Source organism: Taurulus bubalis, assembly GCF_910589615.1.
Source record: "Taurulus bubalis genome assembly, chromosome: 1".
NCBI classification, from domain to species: domain Eukaryota; kingdom Metazoa; phylum Chordata; class Actinopteri; order Perciformes; family Cottidae; genus Taurulus; species Taurulus bubalis.
In genome coordinates this window covers 26,191,017-26,208,029 of record NC_136589.1, presented here as the reverse complement: position 1 = coordinate 26,208,029, position 17,013 = coordinate 26,191,017, and the positions used below count along the sequence as shown (strand labels likewise).

Sequence of the window (17,013 nt, the reverse complement as noted above, 5' to 3'; positions counted from 1 at the left end):
ATGATAAATCGCAACAAGGTCAAAGTTTGACCCTTACTAGAGAATAATGTTGGGATATACTGACCTCTTTAGCACCGACATGTCTGTGAACTGATTTTACGGCCGTTTATGAGTAGTTTAACAAGTGTTTTTTCCTCCTCTGATTGTTTTAGTTTTCAGAGGCTTGAAAAGTTTAATGTATCCAATATCTCGAAAGATAACATTTAAAATAAAGATAAAATGAGAAGATAAAAGGTTTAATTCTCATATTTTGTCACAATTCAAAACTACCAAGGTGGGCATTCACTGGATTCAACGTACCCTCAAACAACAGTTCATATGATCCCTGACAAAAAGTGTGTTATTTTTTGTGCGTTTTCCTCTCAATGTCCAGCAACATAAGCGATCAGTGTCCTTGTGCAAGCCTACGGAAGTGGCGTTACTTAAGTACAGAAGTTACGTGACTAATAAGGAAATGTTGACTTTAGTTTTTTACAAAGGACACGAACAGAGGCCTCATGGGTGAAAGTCCTGGGATTTTTGTTGATCTTTATACTACCGTACTCTTAATGCTCCATAACCTGCCCGGGCTCATGATTATGCGGATACATATACATTTATTACGTAGGTTATATATAAATTGGAGTGCTTTACTTTGTATTGCAAGTAATAGTTTGAGCCAGCTTGATTACATTACTCAAGCGAGTTTGGGCTAATTTATTTTCACACTATACAGGAATGAGTGTAAGCCAATGGTTGCCTAGAATAGTAGAAAAGTGTACACTAGTGTTTTTAGCCTGTACATGCATGATATTGATTTGCCAATATCTGTTGTCAGGTCTCAGACGTTCATAACCCTTGAACCACAGATGTGATATGATGGTGCACTCACAGGTCAGCTGAGCAATCCTCCTGCCCTTCATTCCTCTGAAGGTCAGAAGAATGAAAAGCCTGGCTCTGTTGTGAGCCACTGCTGGCCCTGACTGCAGGTCATTAAAGCTCTATTGAGTTTCTGCCAAAGCTCTGACTCTCCCAATATCTCACCATGGCTCATCTCAGCTGTCTCTTCCGTCAGGGCTTATACCGGAGCCCTGAAAGGATCAACACCCAGTCCCTGTGTTTGCTGTACACTTGAGCATTCCCTCTTCTATAAAGCCAAACGAGATCTACCTTGATATCATCTTTTTTTTGAATGGATTCTGTACATCACCACAAATGTATCATCCTCAGTTATGTGTGAGTGCAGGACATAGAGAGCTTGCTTTTTTGCACTGTTCGAAGGTTGAGATTTTATTGTGGTCTTAAAATGGGCTTGTGGTGCTTCAGCTGAAATAAACGTAATTTTTGTCCTGGATCAACTCCCTGAACACTGAATCACAGACGAGTGATATCACCAAGCTGTCATTTGTCAAATTCTCCTCTGGTGCACCTTGTGAATGAGGATGGGCATCCGGAGGTGTGATAGAGTGGGTTTGAACCAGCGACAGGTCTGCAGGTGTCATGCGGCAGGTTAGGAGGTGTAAGGCCGAGCAGGATGATGGGCTGATTAATCCAGCAACACCTCGAGTCCAGTGGGAATGACTTCTCTCTCACAGTCACAGAGGCTCTGCAGCCAGGAAGTTACTCAGCACAAAGAAGTAAAGCGCACACAGGTCACTCGTTAATGTTATAATACTGTTTGTTTCACTGTAGCGGGGTTTTAATTCAATCGTTAAGTCAGTGGTTCTCAAATTGTGGGGCTCGACCCTCTAGTGGGGCGCGGAGGTACTATAGGTGGGGTGCGGGGGGAGATGCAGATTCTAAAAAATAAAATAGAAAATCTTTATTTTTTATTTTTTATTTATTTTTATAGTCCTTTATTAATTCCACAGTGAGGAAATTATTCTCTACATTTTACCCATCCTTAGTAATTAAGTAATTAATTCAGGACGAACACTCTCCCCATGAACATGGTAACATTACATAGTACAAAAGTACAAAGTACACATAAATAAAACGTCATTAATAAATACATGGCAAAATGCCTGTACTTTCGTGGAAATGTTTACGTTACGCCGTCAACAAGGTTACGCATGCGCAACTTTTTTTTTGTTGCTAAAATACTCCATGAGGTCTTTTCTACTGTCTCTCAAAACAGAAAACAGATCTAAGCTCAACATTGAGCATGAATTGAGAGGCCGTATCAAATCTACAACCGTGTTTTAAAAATATTTGTAGAGGACAGCAGCTCTGCAGCCACTAATACTGATACAATGTGATGGCTCACACATCTGCACTCATTTTGTTTTGCACAGGTTGAACGTTATTGTTATTATCTGGAAAATATTTTCAGTGCAAAACAGGTTATTTGCTGCCACAATAGGTAATAGGTTTTGCACAGCTAGAACTTTATTTGCATTGTTCTAACAAAGTGATTGCACATGATGCACATTTGTTTTTGTCTGATAGAGCAATCTGGTTTACTTGAAAGAGATTTCAATTTTCTTTATTCTATTATTTTAAAAAGCACGGAGGGAGGAGTCACAAAAAGTTGGACCATTTTGTTGGGGCGGTGGGGCCCGAACATTTTTCTTCCCCCAAAGTGGGGCGTGACAGAAAAAATTTGAGAACCACTGCGCTAAGTGAATTTTAAGCTAACTTTTGAAATTACACCAAAAAAGAAATCCAAAATAAGTAAGTTTCCATCAACTGGTTTGGAGCTGTTACCGCCCGTTTAATGGCTGCAACAATAATGGAAGACCAGACGAGTGATAAGTAATAAATAACCCCATTTATGTAAACAATAACATTAACTAAACAAAACAAACATGGTAGAGTCAGTAATCACTAATATCAGCATGTGTGGATGTGTGTGGAGCAAAGTAAACTAAACAGAAGCCGTGTCAGCCGAGGACGAAAGATGTTCAGTTTGTGAGTCTTTACACTTCAACCAAACCATGCTCATCTACTGATCAACATCCTGAAACAGACCCTTAGTGGAAAAGAGGGGTCGTCACAGGAGCGAAAAATGGCTACAGCGCGTTCTCCATGTCAGAATTTTTGTAGCAAAGGTGTTTCCATAATCTATTTAACAAATCAACTCGCGTAAATTCTGGATCAACTGTGACCTGGGAAATGACTTGAGTTCCTGTGAGATTGTAATCGTTTGGGTGCTTTCACTGTTGGCTATATCTCCAGAAGAAGTGGTTTATATAATGTGGATAAACGTCTGTCCTGTGTTCAACATTTCATCCCCCAACCCTCCAAACGTTATGGTACAAATGTGCCAACGTGTTCCTCAATCTCAGCAATTGTATCAGCATGTACGTGTCAAAATTACCATATTTAAGTGCCAATGAATGGGATTATCCTTCAAAATCGAAGGTCTTTAATAATTAAAATGATACTTTTAAGATTGGATTACCACCACATTAGGTTAGTAAGAAAAGGCTACAGAGTTGTAATAACCTCATCAGGTAAAAGAGTAATAGAGAATAAAGAGTGAGAGAGGATGGATGTAGTCGATCCTCATTGTTATCATCATGTACTTCAGACTCCTGAACAAAGCCTTTGCATTGGAAGGGCAATGTCATTCATTTTAATCTTAAACAATCTCATCCTGTACTCATGTGTGTATGCATACACAGCATCAATAAGTATTAATGCAGGAGTTTTTTCTTTTTTTGTATGTGTTTTTTTGGGGTTACTGATAGCACAATATGTATTCTTCTTTTTCCTCAAAAAGCTAAATACATTTTTAAGTATTTTCAGAGCAAAAATGTGAGTCTCAAAGTCACTTACAGAGAAACAAAGCAGTGAGAACATGTCAAACTTGAAAATGTCACAATGGTGAAATAACAAGCTTGCCTTAAAAAAGATGGCTCGAGTTGAAAACTGTGGTGAGTTCAATCTGTGATCTGAGCTTCAAGTCCAGAAATCTGTCAACTAAACTGATTGGTTGGATTGCCTGCACACATCCTTCAACTGGAGCTGTCGGTGGCCAGATAATTTATCTCCCGAGCCGCATCTCGTGTCAAAAGGCACATCAACGAGAGATTGAGCTTTGTCAGTCTCAATGGCCATATGTCACTCAATTAAACATCTGCTTTATACCACATGTGTGTGTGCCTGTTTAGTGATTGCATGGTGTTTTGTATGATGTGTGTGTGTGTGTGTGTGTGTGTGTGTGTGTGTGTGTGTGTGTGTGTGTGTGTGTGTATATATATATATATATATATATATATATATATATATATATATATATATATATATATATATATATATATACAGTATATATAAATGCACACACTTTGAGGTTCTGTGTTATCAGTGCAGCCCATTTAGGAGAGAAAACATCAATCGCTGTACTTTCAGTATATTTGTCTGTCAATATCTCAAAGATTCTATTGGTATAATCAGTGTGCAACAGATATATTCTGTTTGTGTTGTTTGTTCTGTCACGGTTCATTAATTACTATAATGGAAACCTTCAAACTATTGAACACAACCGTCAAATTACATCTAAACATCCACTGAGCCTTCGTCACAATCTGACAGCCGGAATGTCCTGCATGCTTTATATTCCGGTGAATGACATTTGGATGCACATTCCCAGCTCAAGTCTCTGTCTCCTTCTCACTCTTGTCCCTTGTTCTTGTGTGGCACCCTCATATTGGATTGACCTTATAGGCTGCAGAGATCAGGACATCATTAGATGTGACCAGCCACAGACTTGCTGCTTAGACCTCCTGCACTAAGCCACTGCCCCTGGACAGATAATATAGCACCGATAGAAACCAGCTTGGCTCCGTTACACAACAGCCATGGTGGCAATAGAGATGTCAGCCATACCAAGAAGAGACAGGCCATTTGAAGCCCTTCAGCACTGTATGTAATGTCAATACGTGTAGACTTGACTAAGGAGACTATTTGACTGACATGACATAATGTTGATCTTTTAAACTTATAAACCTAGAGCAGAATTTGAAAAAGTAATATGATGAGTAGAATATGGAGCATAAAAACATCTTGTGTGGTGTTGAAACAAAAAATATTGGAGAGGTGACACATGTAATACAAAAGATAGATCATATGATCCCAGTTTTTAACATAGACTTTGTTATAAATGTGTAGCTGAGGTTGAGTTAACCCTGTTGACATGCATGACACCATCAGGGTCATTTTCTGTAGAAAGCCCCACTGTGTGGGACTCCTCATAACAACATAATGGGTCTTTATTCATATGATTTATATGAGATAGCATAACGAAATAAAGTTGCATGGCATAATAATCTAATGCCATACAGATATTATCATACAGTTAGATATATACCGAATATTCTGTGATATGGTACTAGCATTAGTAATTATAATACAATTCATGTCTATGCACATCAGCAAGCTGCTTTCATCAAAACAGATCATATACAATTCAAAATTACAATATAACCTTTACCTTTAAATATAATCCATGATAAATTATACTTTCATGGCAGCAATTCTTCTGTTGGTCGATATCTCATTTTGGTACAAAACTCTAGTTTCTTTCTAATTCTCTGTAGACTGTTTCCCTCTTCCACAGCCATGATCACAGGTAAAGGATCAAGCTGAGAGAGTTTATTGTTTTTCAATAGCTGCCCCGCAGCAGAATACTGAAGCCCTGGGTCTTAAATGACCACAGAAGGTATTGATCTTCATAAGGCACTGTTTTTGTTGTTAAATAAGCACCACAGGAAATCAAATGAAAGGTCTTCACCTTTGCTTCGTCTCCATCATTCCACCCTCGCTGGGCTGTTTGAAAGCATTCCAGTATTTTTTGGGGAGAAAAGTAAATACTCTACATGCCACTTGATGCTAAATTGGAAAAATGCCTTCACATTATTGAGCTTTATTAATGATGAAAGAAGCATTTATGAAAGGTTTGTGCCCAGCCAGCTCCCATATGTGAACAGTTAGAATGATCACTTTCGTGACGGCCCAAAGTCGAGGCAGGCAATGAAAGAATCATTTGGGATTGAATGTATGACTTGTATTTCACTGGTCTCTGAACACGTCTTCTGCTGGCATCATGAAGCAAATTTCCCTCTTTTCAAAACTTCTATTTACTGTGGTTCTCACCGTTTAGGCAAGCAATTGTTTTTTTTCCCATTAGCTTTGGACACTGCGGTCTGGCTTCTTTATATCGTCTGTGAATAAGGCTCCCATTTCGGAAGATGCAAGGCAGCCACCCCGCTACTACCTCAAACCGAACCGTGACAACAAATGAAACAACTACTAAGTGAAATTCATGCTCTTGAATGACAACAGCAAAATCACTCTCTCTTACACGGCCTGTGTCTCTTTCCCTGTCTTGCTCTCCATGTACTGTCAAGGTGTGGGCTCTGATTAGACCTCCGTGTAGTCCAAGCCAAGTGGGGAATATAAGAAGCCTCATCACACATCATTGGCAAACAGCCGACACTGGTACACTCTGAGAAATAAAGGCGCAAACTAGAACCACATAGGGTTCTTTGGAACGTCCTCATAGGAGAGTCATTATTGGTTTTGCTTGTATAACGGTATCATCTGGAACCCCCCTTTTGGGTTCTGCTGATAACCCTTTTATATTCCAAGGGCGATGTGGTGTAGTGCAACCCACAACAATCCTGGTTCATAATCACAGTATTTAGTGTGTGGGGGGTGGGGAGGGGGGGAGGGTCTTTGGAACCCTTATTTCTTAGTGAGATATAATTCATTGTCCCTGTGATCAAACTCAGGCAGCCAACATCCATTCTATAACCCCTTAATTCTCTCTTTCGGATCTCTCTTTATGAGTTTTTGCTTTCAGCTTCATGTTGGCTTTGCTCATGTGTGGGTGTGCATGGGCGTGAGAGGAGAATACTTCCTTCAAAGAAACACAAACGGTGTACTTGTTTTATATTCTCTCTACATCCCACTCTCTGTTATGCTCTCACTCCGTCTTAGCAGCATAACACTTTATGTCCCTCTTAATTGGATCATGCAAGGCTCCTTTGAGTCTTCTGAGCAGGTCTAGTGACCCACAATCCCTCAGTCTTGTTTTACTTCAACCCGTAGTTATCGCTTCTGCTGTAGCTGAGGCGCAGATAGCATATCACAGTCCCACAGGAAATAAAACGGGCCGAGGAGATCTGTATCTAAAAACAGGGAAGTCATACAAATGAACTGTGAAGAAGATAAAACATGAAAACATGTTTTTGCTAAGTGACAAAAAACGACAAAGACAAAAAGAGTCCTTTTCCAAATAATAAAATATAATGGCGTCTGCTTATCAGTATTCCTGCCAGTGATCTTCACCCGACAAAGTGGCAGTCTCCGTTGAATGCACTGCAATACCAGAGAGATAAGCGAGTAATGTTGCAGATAGCACTCTTCTCACCTTTAGATAATTTTGCGTGTAGAGTGTCGGATGATTGCTGATTATCGAACCGCTTTACAGTTGATCTGAATCTCATCTGCACTTAACCTCATTGTTCCTGGAGCAGAGGTGAGAGGAATGTCAATTGGAGTGTGTCTTGTGCTCTCTGGCTCCATTTCAGCTCTCTCTCTCTCTCTCTCTCTCTCTCTCTCTCTCTCTCTCTCTCTCTCTCTTTCGCTCTCTCGCTCTCTCTCTCACATAGATATATGCAGCATGTGCACACACAAGCAAACACATTCAGAGCTCTCTAACCCTCTCACAAACAAACACAATCACATCAAGAGCTCCTCTTTCTCCTCACTAACACTCACAAAAACATCCAGAATTGGTGGGTGTCTATAGAGCAGACACAGGCCCATGAAAAATGCATGTCCTTTTGCGTGTTTCATAAGAAACACTCATCGGGATTCCATTCCCATCTCAGCTGAAACACCACACAGGAATATAAATTACACTGGCAATTTGGGTGGCAATGCAGGCTGGAATGGCGCTGAACACACATTTTGGGATCCACGGTGTCATCGGAGAGGGTCACAGTCTCCTGCAGCTCTAGAGCCAACCATGCTTGCGCAGGAGCCTCGCGCTGCAGTCTCCGCCTCCAGATTGAAAATGAATCACGCAAAGCCGCCGCGGATCTGACCTGATACACTCAGAGCTGCCAACTTTTAAAAAAACCATGGAGTGAGATTTTGTCGGGGGTGACCAAAATTTTGCCGCGCACGCAGCCACACACGTTGGTGGCTCAAATATCAGGAAACATTTGCATAACAAAACAATAAGTTAAGTAACAGAACCTAAACTAACTCTGCCGGCCCAGGTGCAGTCACATGGTAATAAAAACAATATCAATAAACTCCCTCTTAAAGGCTTTACGCGTTGGTGCCATGCTGTCGAATCACACTCAAAAGCGGCTTCGTCTGCGAGCAAGTGACGCATGATCCCCTTAGTACCAGGCCGCACTGAAAGAATGATCAAAAATAATAATGGAAAAATATGTTTTATTTTGAAGAATGACCGGATACATCCGTCTGTGCGTCTGAGCCTCTTAGTCTTGACACATGTCAAGAGGCTACGTGATAACGTTACCCCGAAAATGAAACTAAAATGTACTCTTTCAACTCTGCCGGAGTGCCGGTGTTCTGGATTAAATTAATGGCCGAATATCCTGAAAACCTGCAAGCAACATCCAAACCATGAATGTAAATACAGATCGCGATCAGTAGTGTTGCATGCTGGGTGTAGAAACCATGAGTCAGTAGGGACGCGAGGACTACTATAAATGTCAGTCAGTGATCATCAACATTATGTATTAGAGTAAATTTAACGTTTTCTCTGAGCCATAGAATATAGTCGTGGCCGGCGATCTCAGAGGCAGGGCCATGACGGAGGTGGGCCGGCCCAACGCCGTCGGCCTACCGGGAATTTCCCCGGTGTCCCCTATGGCCAGTCCACCCCTGCTTTGGGGTAAATAGGATGTCTATGCAGCGAATAGGTTTACAGATGCGCTCCTTAGCGCCATCTATCGTCGGGGAGTTTGTAAAGGAACGAACGCGCCTCGGCCCAAAATCTGAATTTTTTTTTTGCCGTGAGAAATTGGTTGTGTGGCGTGAGTGCGTGTAAAAACATGCAAAAGCGCGTGTCACACGGCGAAACCGTGAGAGTTGGTAGCTCTGATAGACTATAGCAGAGCACTTTAAGTCAGTATCACTTCTGGATTTTTATTCTTCTCTCAAAGAGGAGAACTTTCCTCACATGAGGAGGCCTGCTCAGAAGATGTTGGTTCTCTTTGGATCTACCTACATGAGAACAAACATTCTAGTGATGAAGTTCAACAGATCAGATCCTCTCTCTCAGCTGTCCTTCATCTCCACCTCATTCAATCAGACTTCATGCACTTGTTCAAGCCAACACAGACTGGACTTTTCTCCCAGAATAAAACAACTGAACTGGAATACATCAAAAGCACGTATTGCTTTTGTTTAAAGTTAATGAATTGCTGGTCTTTAACATACATATTTTAGGTAAGGTTTAAACAAATCTAAAAAAAAAAAAACTTATTTTTTTAACTTATTTTCATAGCCTTATGGTAACATGCATTCTTACCAGTAGCAGCTCAAAACCATATAATTTACAGTTTTTTAATAAAGTAATAACATTAATATTGAGTTAATTCAATTAAGTTCAGAATTGGTTCGGCCCTCCACAACGGTCCAAATTTCTCATGTGGCCCCTTGGGGAAATGAATTGCCCACCCCTGTGCTATTGAGTATAGTGTGGAATCATGAGAGGACGATGAGCGAAAGAGGCACTGGAAAAGCAAATAACCTTTCGAGTCAATGTGTTCAGCTGACCTGGGAGGTGCTTTAGGGTTTGTAATCATTAGGCTGGGACTATTACAGCAAGCAGCTGGATAACTAACAAGTGTTCTAGGATTCCACTTTTCCTGTGAATCTTTTATGCCAAACTAAATATTTTATATACCTTTTTCGACATTTCAGTTGCTTAAGTTCCCTTCCTCAAACTACAGAGTGCAGTTTGTCCCCTTTTTCATTTGTCATTTTTACTGGACAAAACACTTCCTGCATAACGATAAAATGATTATTATTTCAGATATTTTCCAATTGCACCATACTACATATTACATAGATATTGTATACCCTAACTGCAATGTGCATTTACATGTGTGCTCTTTTCTTTACAGGAAAATCCTTATATGTGCAACAATGAGTGTGATGCCACCACTGAGGAGCTGGCTCATCCTCCAGAGTTGATGTTTGACTTTGAGGGTCGCAACCCCACAACGTTTTGGCAGTCCAGCGCATGGAAGAAATACCCAAAGCCCCTCCAAGTTAACCTCACGCTGTCATGGAACAAAACCATCGAGCTGACTGATGACATCGTATTGACCTTTGAGTCAGGCCGACCGGAGCAGATGGTCTTGGAAAAGTCCCTCGACTACGGCAGGACCTGGACCCCGTACCAGTTCTATGCCACCGACTGCCTGGACGCATTCACCATGGAACCCAAGACAGCCAACGACCTCACCCAACGCACACTGCTGGATATCATCTGCACTGAGGACTACTCCCGAGGCTACGTGTGGAAGAACGACAAGACGGTACGATTTGAGATCAAGGATCGCTTTGCCCTCTTTGCCGGGCCTCGGCTACACAACATGGCCTCACTTTACGGCCAGCTGGATACCACCAAGAACCTGAGGGACTTCTTCACCATCACTGATCTGAGGATTAAGCTGCTGAAGCCAGCTACTGGAGCCACCATGGTGGATGAGAATAACCTCTCCAGATACTTCTATGCCATATCTGACATCAAAGTGCAGGGCAGGTAAGACCACTTATATTTCTTAATAGTTTTCTAGTAGAAAGTCTGATTGTACCATCATATTGTTTAGGTGCTTTCTTTAAAACAGCATCTTCAGTTTGTAGATTGGTACTTTTTATACATTCTGAGTTTGGTGGTAAACAAACAAAATATGTTGACCTGCAGTGGGCGTCTCCTCAAAGTCTAAACATGTTGAGGTCAAATTCTTCTTCATAAAACATTTTGAGAGATGATTTTACTTTACTTCCTTACCATCTTCTTCTTTACTGCCTTTATTGTTGCATTGCGCTTCTTGTATTTTCGCAATTTGAACACCAATGTGGAAGTCTTTCTCAAAAAGAGCCTCACATGTTTCTGTGAACTAAAATGTGGCCTTTGTCAGAGGAATTACTTTTTAATAGGAGTTCTGTCATGAGGAACTGTATCAACTCCTTAATTGCCTGTAGTCCTCAGCATTGCAAAAAGCCAGATCCATGTTGACAGATGTTATGGATGGATTGATAGAATTTACAGTTTGTAGATTGTCATTCCTTACAAAGACACCACACACTCATTACCACTATTTCAAGTAGAAGGGTAGAGCTCATCCGTGAAATCCCCTGCTAAGGGTGATCAGCTGGGATGCAAGACGACAGACTGTGGCCTCTCCGTGGTTCATGGCACCACCCCGGGTTTAGACCAGCCTACTTGCTCCTTCTTGGAGTTATTCTGATGGGCCCATTTCCGAAAAGGGTCATGACAAATGCTGTTTATTATGACACAGGCACCATAAGCTGAACAGAAAGGAGCAGAGAGCAGAGAGCAGAGAGCACTTTACTACGCCAAAACATGGCATGTACAATTGAGGGATTTTACTTGGAAACATTTGTTATTGCCTGATTTGTAAGTCTTCCAGGATCGTGTCTTACAAGATGAGAGGTGTTTTTGTCAAAATACACTTCAATAAGCAATTTGAAAAGAAAATCGTTGATGAATAAAACATGTGTATTTATGATTTTCATTTTTATTTGTGTTTCATTTTAATCGTTAAAGGTAAGGTGGTGTTTCTGTGTAATCTAAAATACTGAACATCAATATGCAGTCATCTAACATTTTCTTATTTATTTTTTAACTTCCGGGTTTCCCCTGGTAACATAGTGTTTAACATCACAAATCTATGAATTGTGGGTAATTCCCTCGAGGCAAGTCAAGACTTGAAGCCCCGAATGAACCTATATAGGTCCTTTTTTAGACATTTTAGTTAAACTGTGTAAAACATTACAATAATCATGAACAAATATATTGATGCTACACATCAATCAATTAAACAAGGGAACCTGGGCTACAATAATTAGTCAGCCATTTCAACACAACTCAAACACAAACTAAAATAATTATTAAAATATCATAGTTATAATTTTGTCATGAGTCAGCCCACTCTGCATGTTTCCGGAACTAGCAGCCCGTAGCTTGGTGCTATCAGAAGAAACCAGATGGCAAAAAGCAATTCCACACAGATTCCAAATCTATTTTCCAAATCCCTCTGCTGCAAAGCATCACCGAGATATGAACCAAAGAACACAGCAACATAAATCGCTGAGTCAGTAAATCCCCACTAATACAAGTTTATTGAACACCATAAGTCATATACAAGTGAAATATAAGGTTTGCTACATGAAAAAATTCAAATGTCACAGATGCGCGAAAATATGCGCAAATGTGGCGAAATGTAAATTTTGGAAACCTTACCTGAATTCTCTTTGTACTTTACCTCTCTGACTTTGTTCTGCTTCACTTTTTCAAGTGAAAACATTGCAGAGAGACTGTTCACATATTGTGCTATGATTTGGGAGAGCTTCAGGGCTTAGTGAAGCATCATTTCAAGGAGATAATCATCCTGAAAGTGCTTTTTTTATAGGCGGACCTGAAACTTCTATTTTTTCTGTGTTTCAATCTTTATTTACTCTTAGCTAGCAACATATATACTAATATTTACACATCTGACCAAAAGCTCACAAGGGTTGCCTTTATTATAACACCAAAATTATTCAAATACCCCTTGGTTGCAGAGATACACCCTTTTTAGTTTGGGTATGCTATTTTGAGCTAAATCCTAAAAAAATGCCATAGAGCTTAACGGGTTAAGAAATGCGGACTTACTGAAAGTGTGCATGAAGGGCTGAAAATGTCTGTAACAGTGGACAATGGGACAGCCCTAAACCCTTACAGACTTTGCAGAAACATACTTCCAAGTCTGAGTCTGTGAGAGTCCACATTTGTTTTGGGCCTGTTGCATTTTGCAATCAATGCATTTTGATTAGGGGGATTCCTAATTAAGTGAATTAACACATTACTGAACTTTTCAATGCAAAGGAAAGAAGCGTCAATGCTTCCCGTTCTTTTGCCTAAGTCTTTCACAAGTTGCCCTTTTAGACACAGAGCAGCCAACGTGTTTTCGTGGACCAGACAGAGTAAGTTCCAGCCCAAAATTCTGTTTCTAAAATAAGTCTGAATTAGAAAAAAAAAGGAGAAGCCTGAACCGATGCTGAACTCTACTCTCCTAAATTACTTATTATAACCCTAACTTGACAAGGACAGGGGGCTGAGATTTCCGAGGTGAAGAGAAGAGTTTTAATGCATGTCTCACTGCATTTTTTATTACAGACAGACATTAAGATTCCACAGACATCTCATAACCCCTAACATGATATTACAAGTAGTAGGTCAGGTAGCACATACATTCTGGGGAGCTGAACTTACTTTTGATGCATTTTTTTTGTTTTAAAACATTGTCAGTTTAATAAGTAAAAACATAGATATTTTCATTTTCTTATTTCTATGACTTTCTGAAACGTTTTTCACTTAACTTCAGATAGTTAACTTAGTGACACAAAGTTCATTGTAATCAATTAACCTTTCCAAGATGTATTACACCTACAGATATGTCCATCCGCAATTCAAACACATATTTCCAATTGCCAGCTGCTACGTTTGTAAACAGAGTCATATGATGAAATGGGCACTGTGTTTTTTGTTTTGTTTTGTTCTTGCCCAATTTAAAGCAGTTTGGTGCATTATTTGTCTTTACGCAATACAGAGGACAGAGGTGACAGAGGCCATAAGACAGCAGAGAAAAGCTACTAGATACAATACATGGACAACATAGAAATATAAAAGTGAAGTTTTTATTGTCTGATAAAAAACAACTACAGTGGAGAAGAATTTAACGAAGACATATCATGAAAAAACTCACTTATTCAGTGCTTGTGCACATACAATTGTTTATCCGGAGTGCCTTCCAACACACAAACAGTGAAATAAGAGTCACTTGTGGGCTGCCTAAATAAGAAAGCATGTGATTCAACGAGCCGTTCAGAGTTGGCTCCTCTTTTTATGTCACATGCAGGCTCATGAGAGTATACCGCAACCCCACGTGAATATCTCCATCCACGGCTTGAGAACTTCCTTTGCATTATGTCTCCTTTATGTCAAAAAGTCAAATATCCATTATGTTCAGGTACTTTACCATTAGCTATAGAAACAGGCAGCTTTACTGGTCTCCCTGAAGAGAAATGACTTCATGTGATTTACGTGTGACTGGAGACGAAGTCAATTTCAAGTTTCATTGCTCATAATATGATGATTTAAAGGCTCTTTAAGTGAAATGTCCGTAGTTTCTGAGCTCTTCTGGATGAATGATTATAAGAAAACGTGAGCTGTGTAACACAAAAGGAAGGGATCCTTTTCTGTTACACAATTTAACTCTATAGCCCTTTGCTTCACAAAGTTCACCAGATAATCGCTAACTTTGTCTGTCTGCCATGTGGTGCACAGTGCGGTTATCAGATTTTATCAACGGAAACGAGGATGATTGTAGAGCTGAGGGGGACTGTTGGGTTGGGGTGATTTGTGTGGATTTGGTACAAGCACATCCCGTTCACATCAAACATGCTAGTTTGGTCTGTTGTGAAAAGAATATGAAGATATGGATTAGGGATGCTTTTAAGAGAGATTATTTTAATTTACCTTTTTCTTATTTTAAAACCTTAGTTTTCAGTCAAATTAAACAGAACTCCCCTGCAACGTATAATATACTCATCAGTGAGTCATCAGAATACCTCTGTGATTTTCCCGGAATGGAAACATTGTCATTTCATGATGCATGAAAATGGCCCACATGATGGTCGTAAAGACTCTACAGCTGCTCTGAAAATGGGACCTGTGTTGCTTGCTGCAGTTGGTTTATATGAGGATAACTAGGTTGGTAATGACCCATCAGATGGGCCCTCGGTGAATTGAAACAGTTAGTCCCTAATTAGAATTCAGTCGACTTCAATGGCAGATTAGAACCATTAGCACGTTGGCTAATTGGTAGGAGACTAATCTTGTAATTAAGAGCATTTGCAGCTGATTAAATGGTAATCATCAGAGACACATCAGTGAAACGTGGAGACATTCAGAATTGCCAGGCTGTGGTTCCAAATTTAGCCATGCCCTGTTTAATAATGAGGAGATTTGTGGTTGTATCTATGAGGTTTCCTTTTTGAGCAAGCTACAGTTTGTGCTTTAAATAACACACATTTTCAGACACCTCGAGTATGTTTTAATGATCTTTGACTGCTGGTTCGAACAAATCAAATCAGTCACTGAAGACAAGCTGTCATAACGGGCAAAACATCTGAAAACACTTCATGATGTTTGATTTCTTTGATCATATGCCACAAGTTTTTCATAATGATGAAGAGTGATACTTGCAATTCAACCCAATCAGAGAGATATACGTGTTCTGCAGTCAGACACACTATTCAATATTCAAACTAACACTGTAAATATGAATTGATGAGTTCTGCATTGCAAGGCTTGTTTCCAAGCACAGAATAGCGTCTCCCACAGATATCTTATTTTGCCATTCATTAGAAAGAGTAAAAGGTTGGATGGAAGGAAAATAAGCTATTTTGCCCAATTTTCCATCCTGCCCCTGGGCATCAAATTCAATTTTCCACCAAAAGTTTGCAGTGAGAAAGAAAATAAAATAAACATACGATTTCTGTCCAGAGGTGGATCAGTAAGTCACTTGAAAGAGGGTGATAGAGACGGGTGGAGAGAGACTTATTAGAGTTCCCACCAGACTCAGCAGCCTTCTGGCTAAAACCAAACGTGAAAGCCTTTTCACAGAATGGCAATTCTGTCCCAGAATTCCCAGGATACTCCACAAATGCTGATTAACTTAAACTCATATGCTGCTGATTGTGTGCAGTGTAACCTGTGGATACCTGTGTCATTTCACCCTTATACAGAAATTAAAAAAACAAAGACGAAAAGATAATATACAAATTATTTAATTTGGGAAATTTTAGAAGAAAAATTAGCTACTAGCAACAATTAATTTTTTTGAAGATCAATGTGTCACTTACTTTCTTCAGGTCACCTTTAAATGCTTCCAGATACAATAGAGTTGCATGGGATAGCAGAAAACCTGCAGCACGTCATAACATCACCAGTAGAAGATACACCAGTGAAAGGAATTACATTCATATGAATCTGCACCACAAGATATGAGAGTCTGTGAACCGCCACGCTTTTTCTTTTCCTTTATAGGAACACTCATAGAGCAAAGTCTTGCACTGCAAACCTGCTCGCTGACACCCCCGCTCTCGTTCACAGCACATAATGCAACAGAAATATGGTGAGTGATCACATATGTCATATCCGTCTAGTGTTCTGATAGTGTTATCAGTCCTGAATGACTTCATTAAACCCTTGAATCAACAATATATCAAGTTTCCCCTTAACCATAATCTCAATCTTCCCCCACCTTAACCATAACGTAGTGTAGATAACAAGCTCACATACGACAGGAACACATTGTGTTTGATGGTAATGCAATGAATCCACCCAAAACTACAAAATGTGTGGAAGTCAATCAAAAAGCGTACAAATCTTTAATAAATGATAAGATACAATAAAATAAGATATTCCTTTATTAGTCCCGCAGTATGGAAATTGCAGGGTTACAGCAGCAGACAGGTAAAGTGCACACAAGATACAACATAAATAAACAGTAAATGATCCACAATAGCAATATTATATATGCAGACAGAATAACATGTATTTATATTGCACCAGTTGAAGTGATTAAAGTGACCAAAGTGATTGAAGTGTTTGAAGTGTTTTTGTGGTCTAGTGCGAGCTCAGCTGGTTGTGCAGTCTGACAGCAGCAGGAAGGAAGGACTTACGGTACCTCTCCTTCAGACACTGAGGATGAATCAGCCGATGGCTAAATGAGCTGTACAGAGCTG

The 17,013-nt window shown here is 39.9% G+C and overlaps 1 protein-coding gene across 1 annotated transcript in view; it reads left to right on the top strand.

Moving 5' to 3' along the window:
* Positions 1-17,013, top strand: part of LOC306741003 (netrin-G1-like) — a gene marked incomplete at both ends in the record, with an annotated part of 54,814 nt that overhangs the window by 15,946 nt on the left and 21,855 nt on the right. The window contains one exon of the mRNA XM_079223254.1: positions 10,095-10,738. Within this exon, the coding sequence (XP_079079380.1) occupies positions 10,095-10,738 (644 nt within the window). The remainder of the gene's footprint in view (positions 1-10,094; positions 10,739-17,013) is intronic.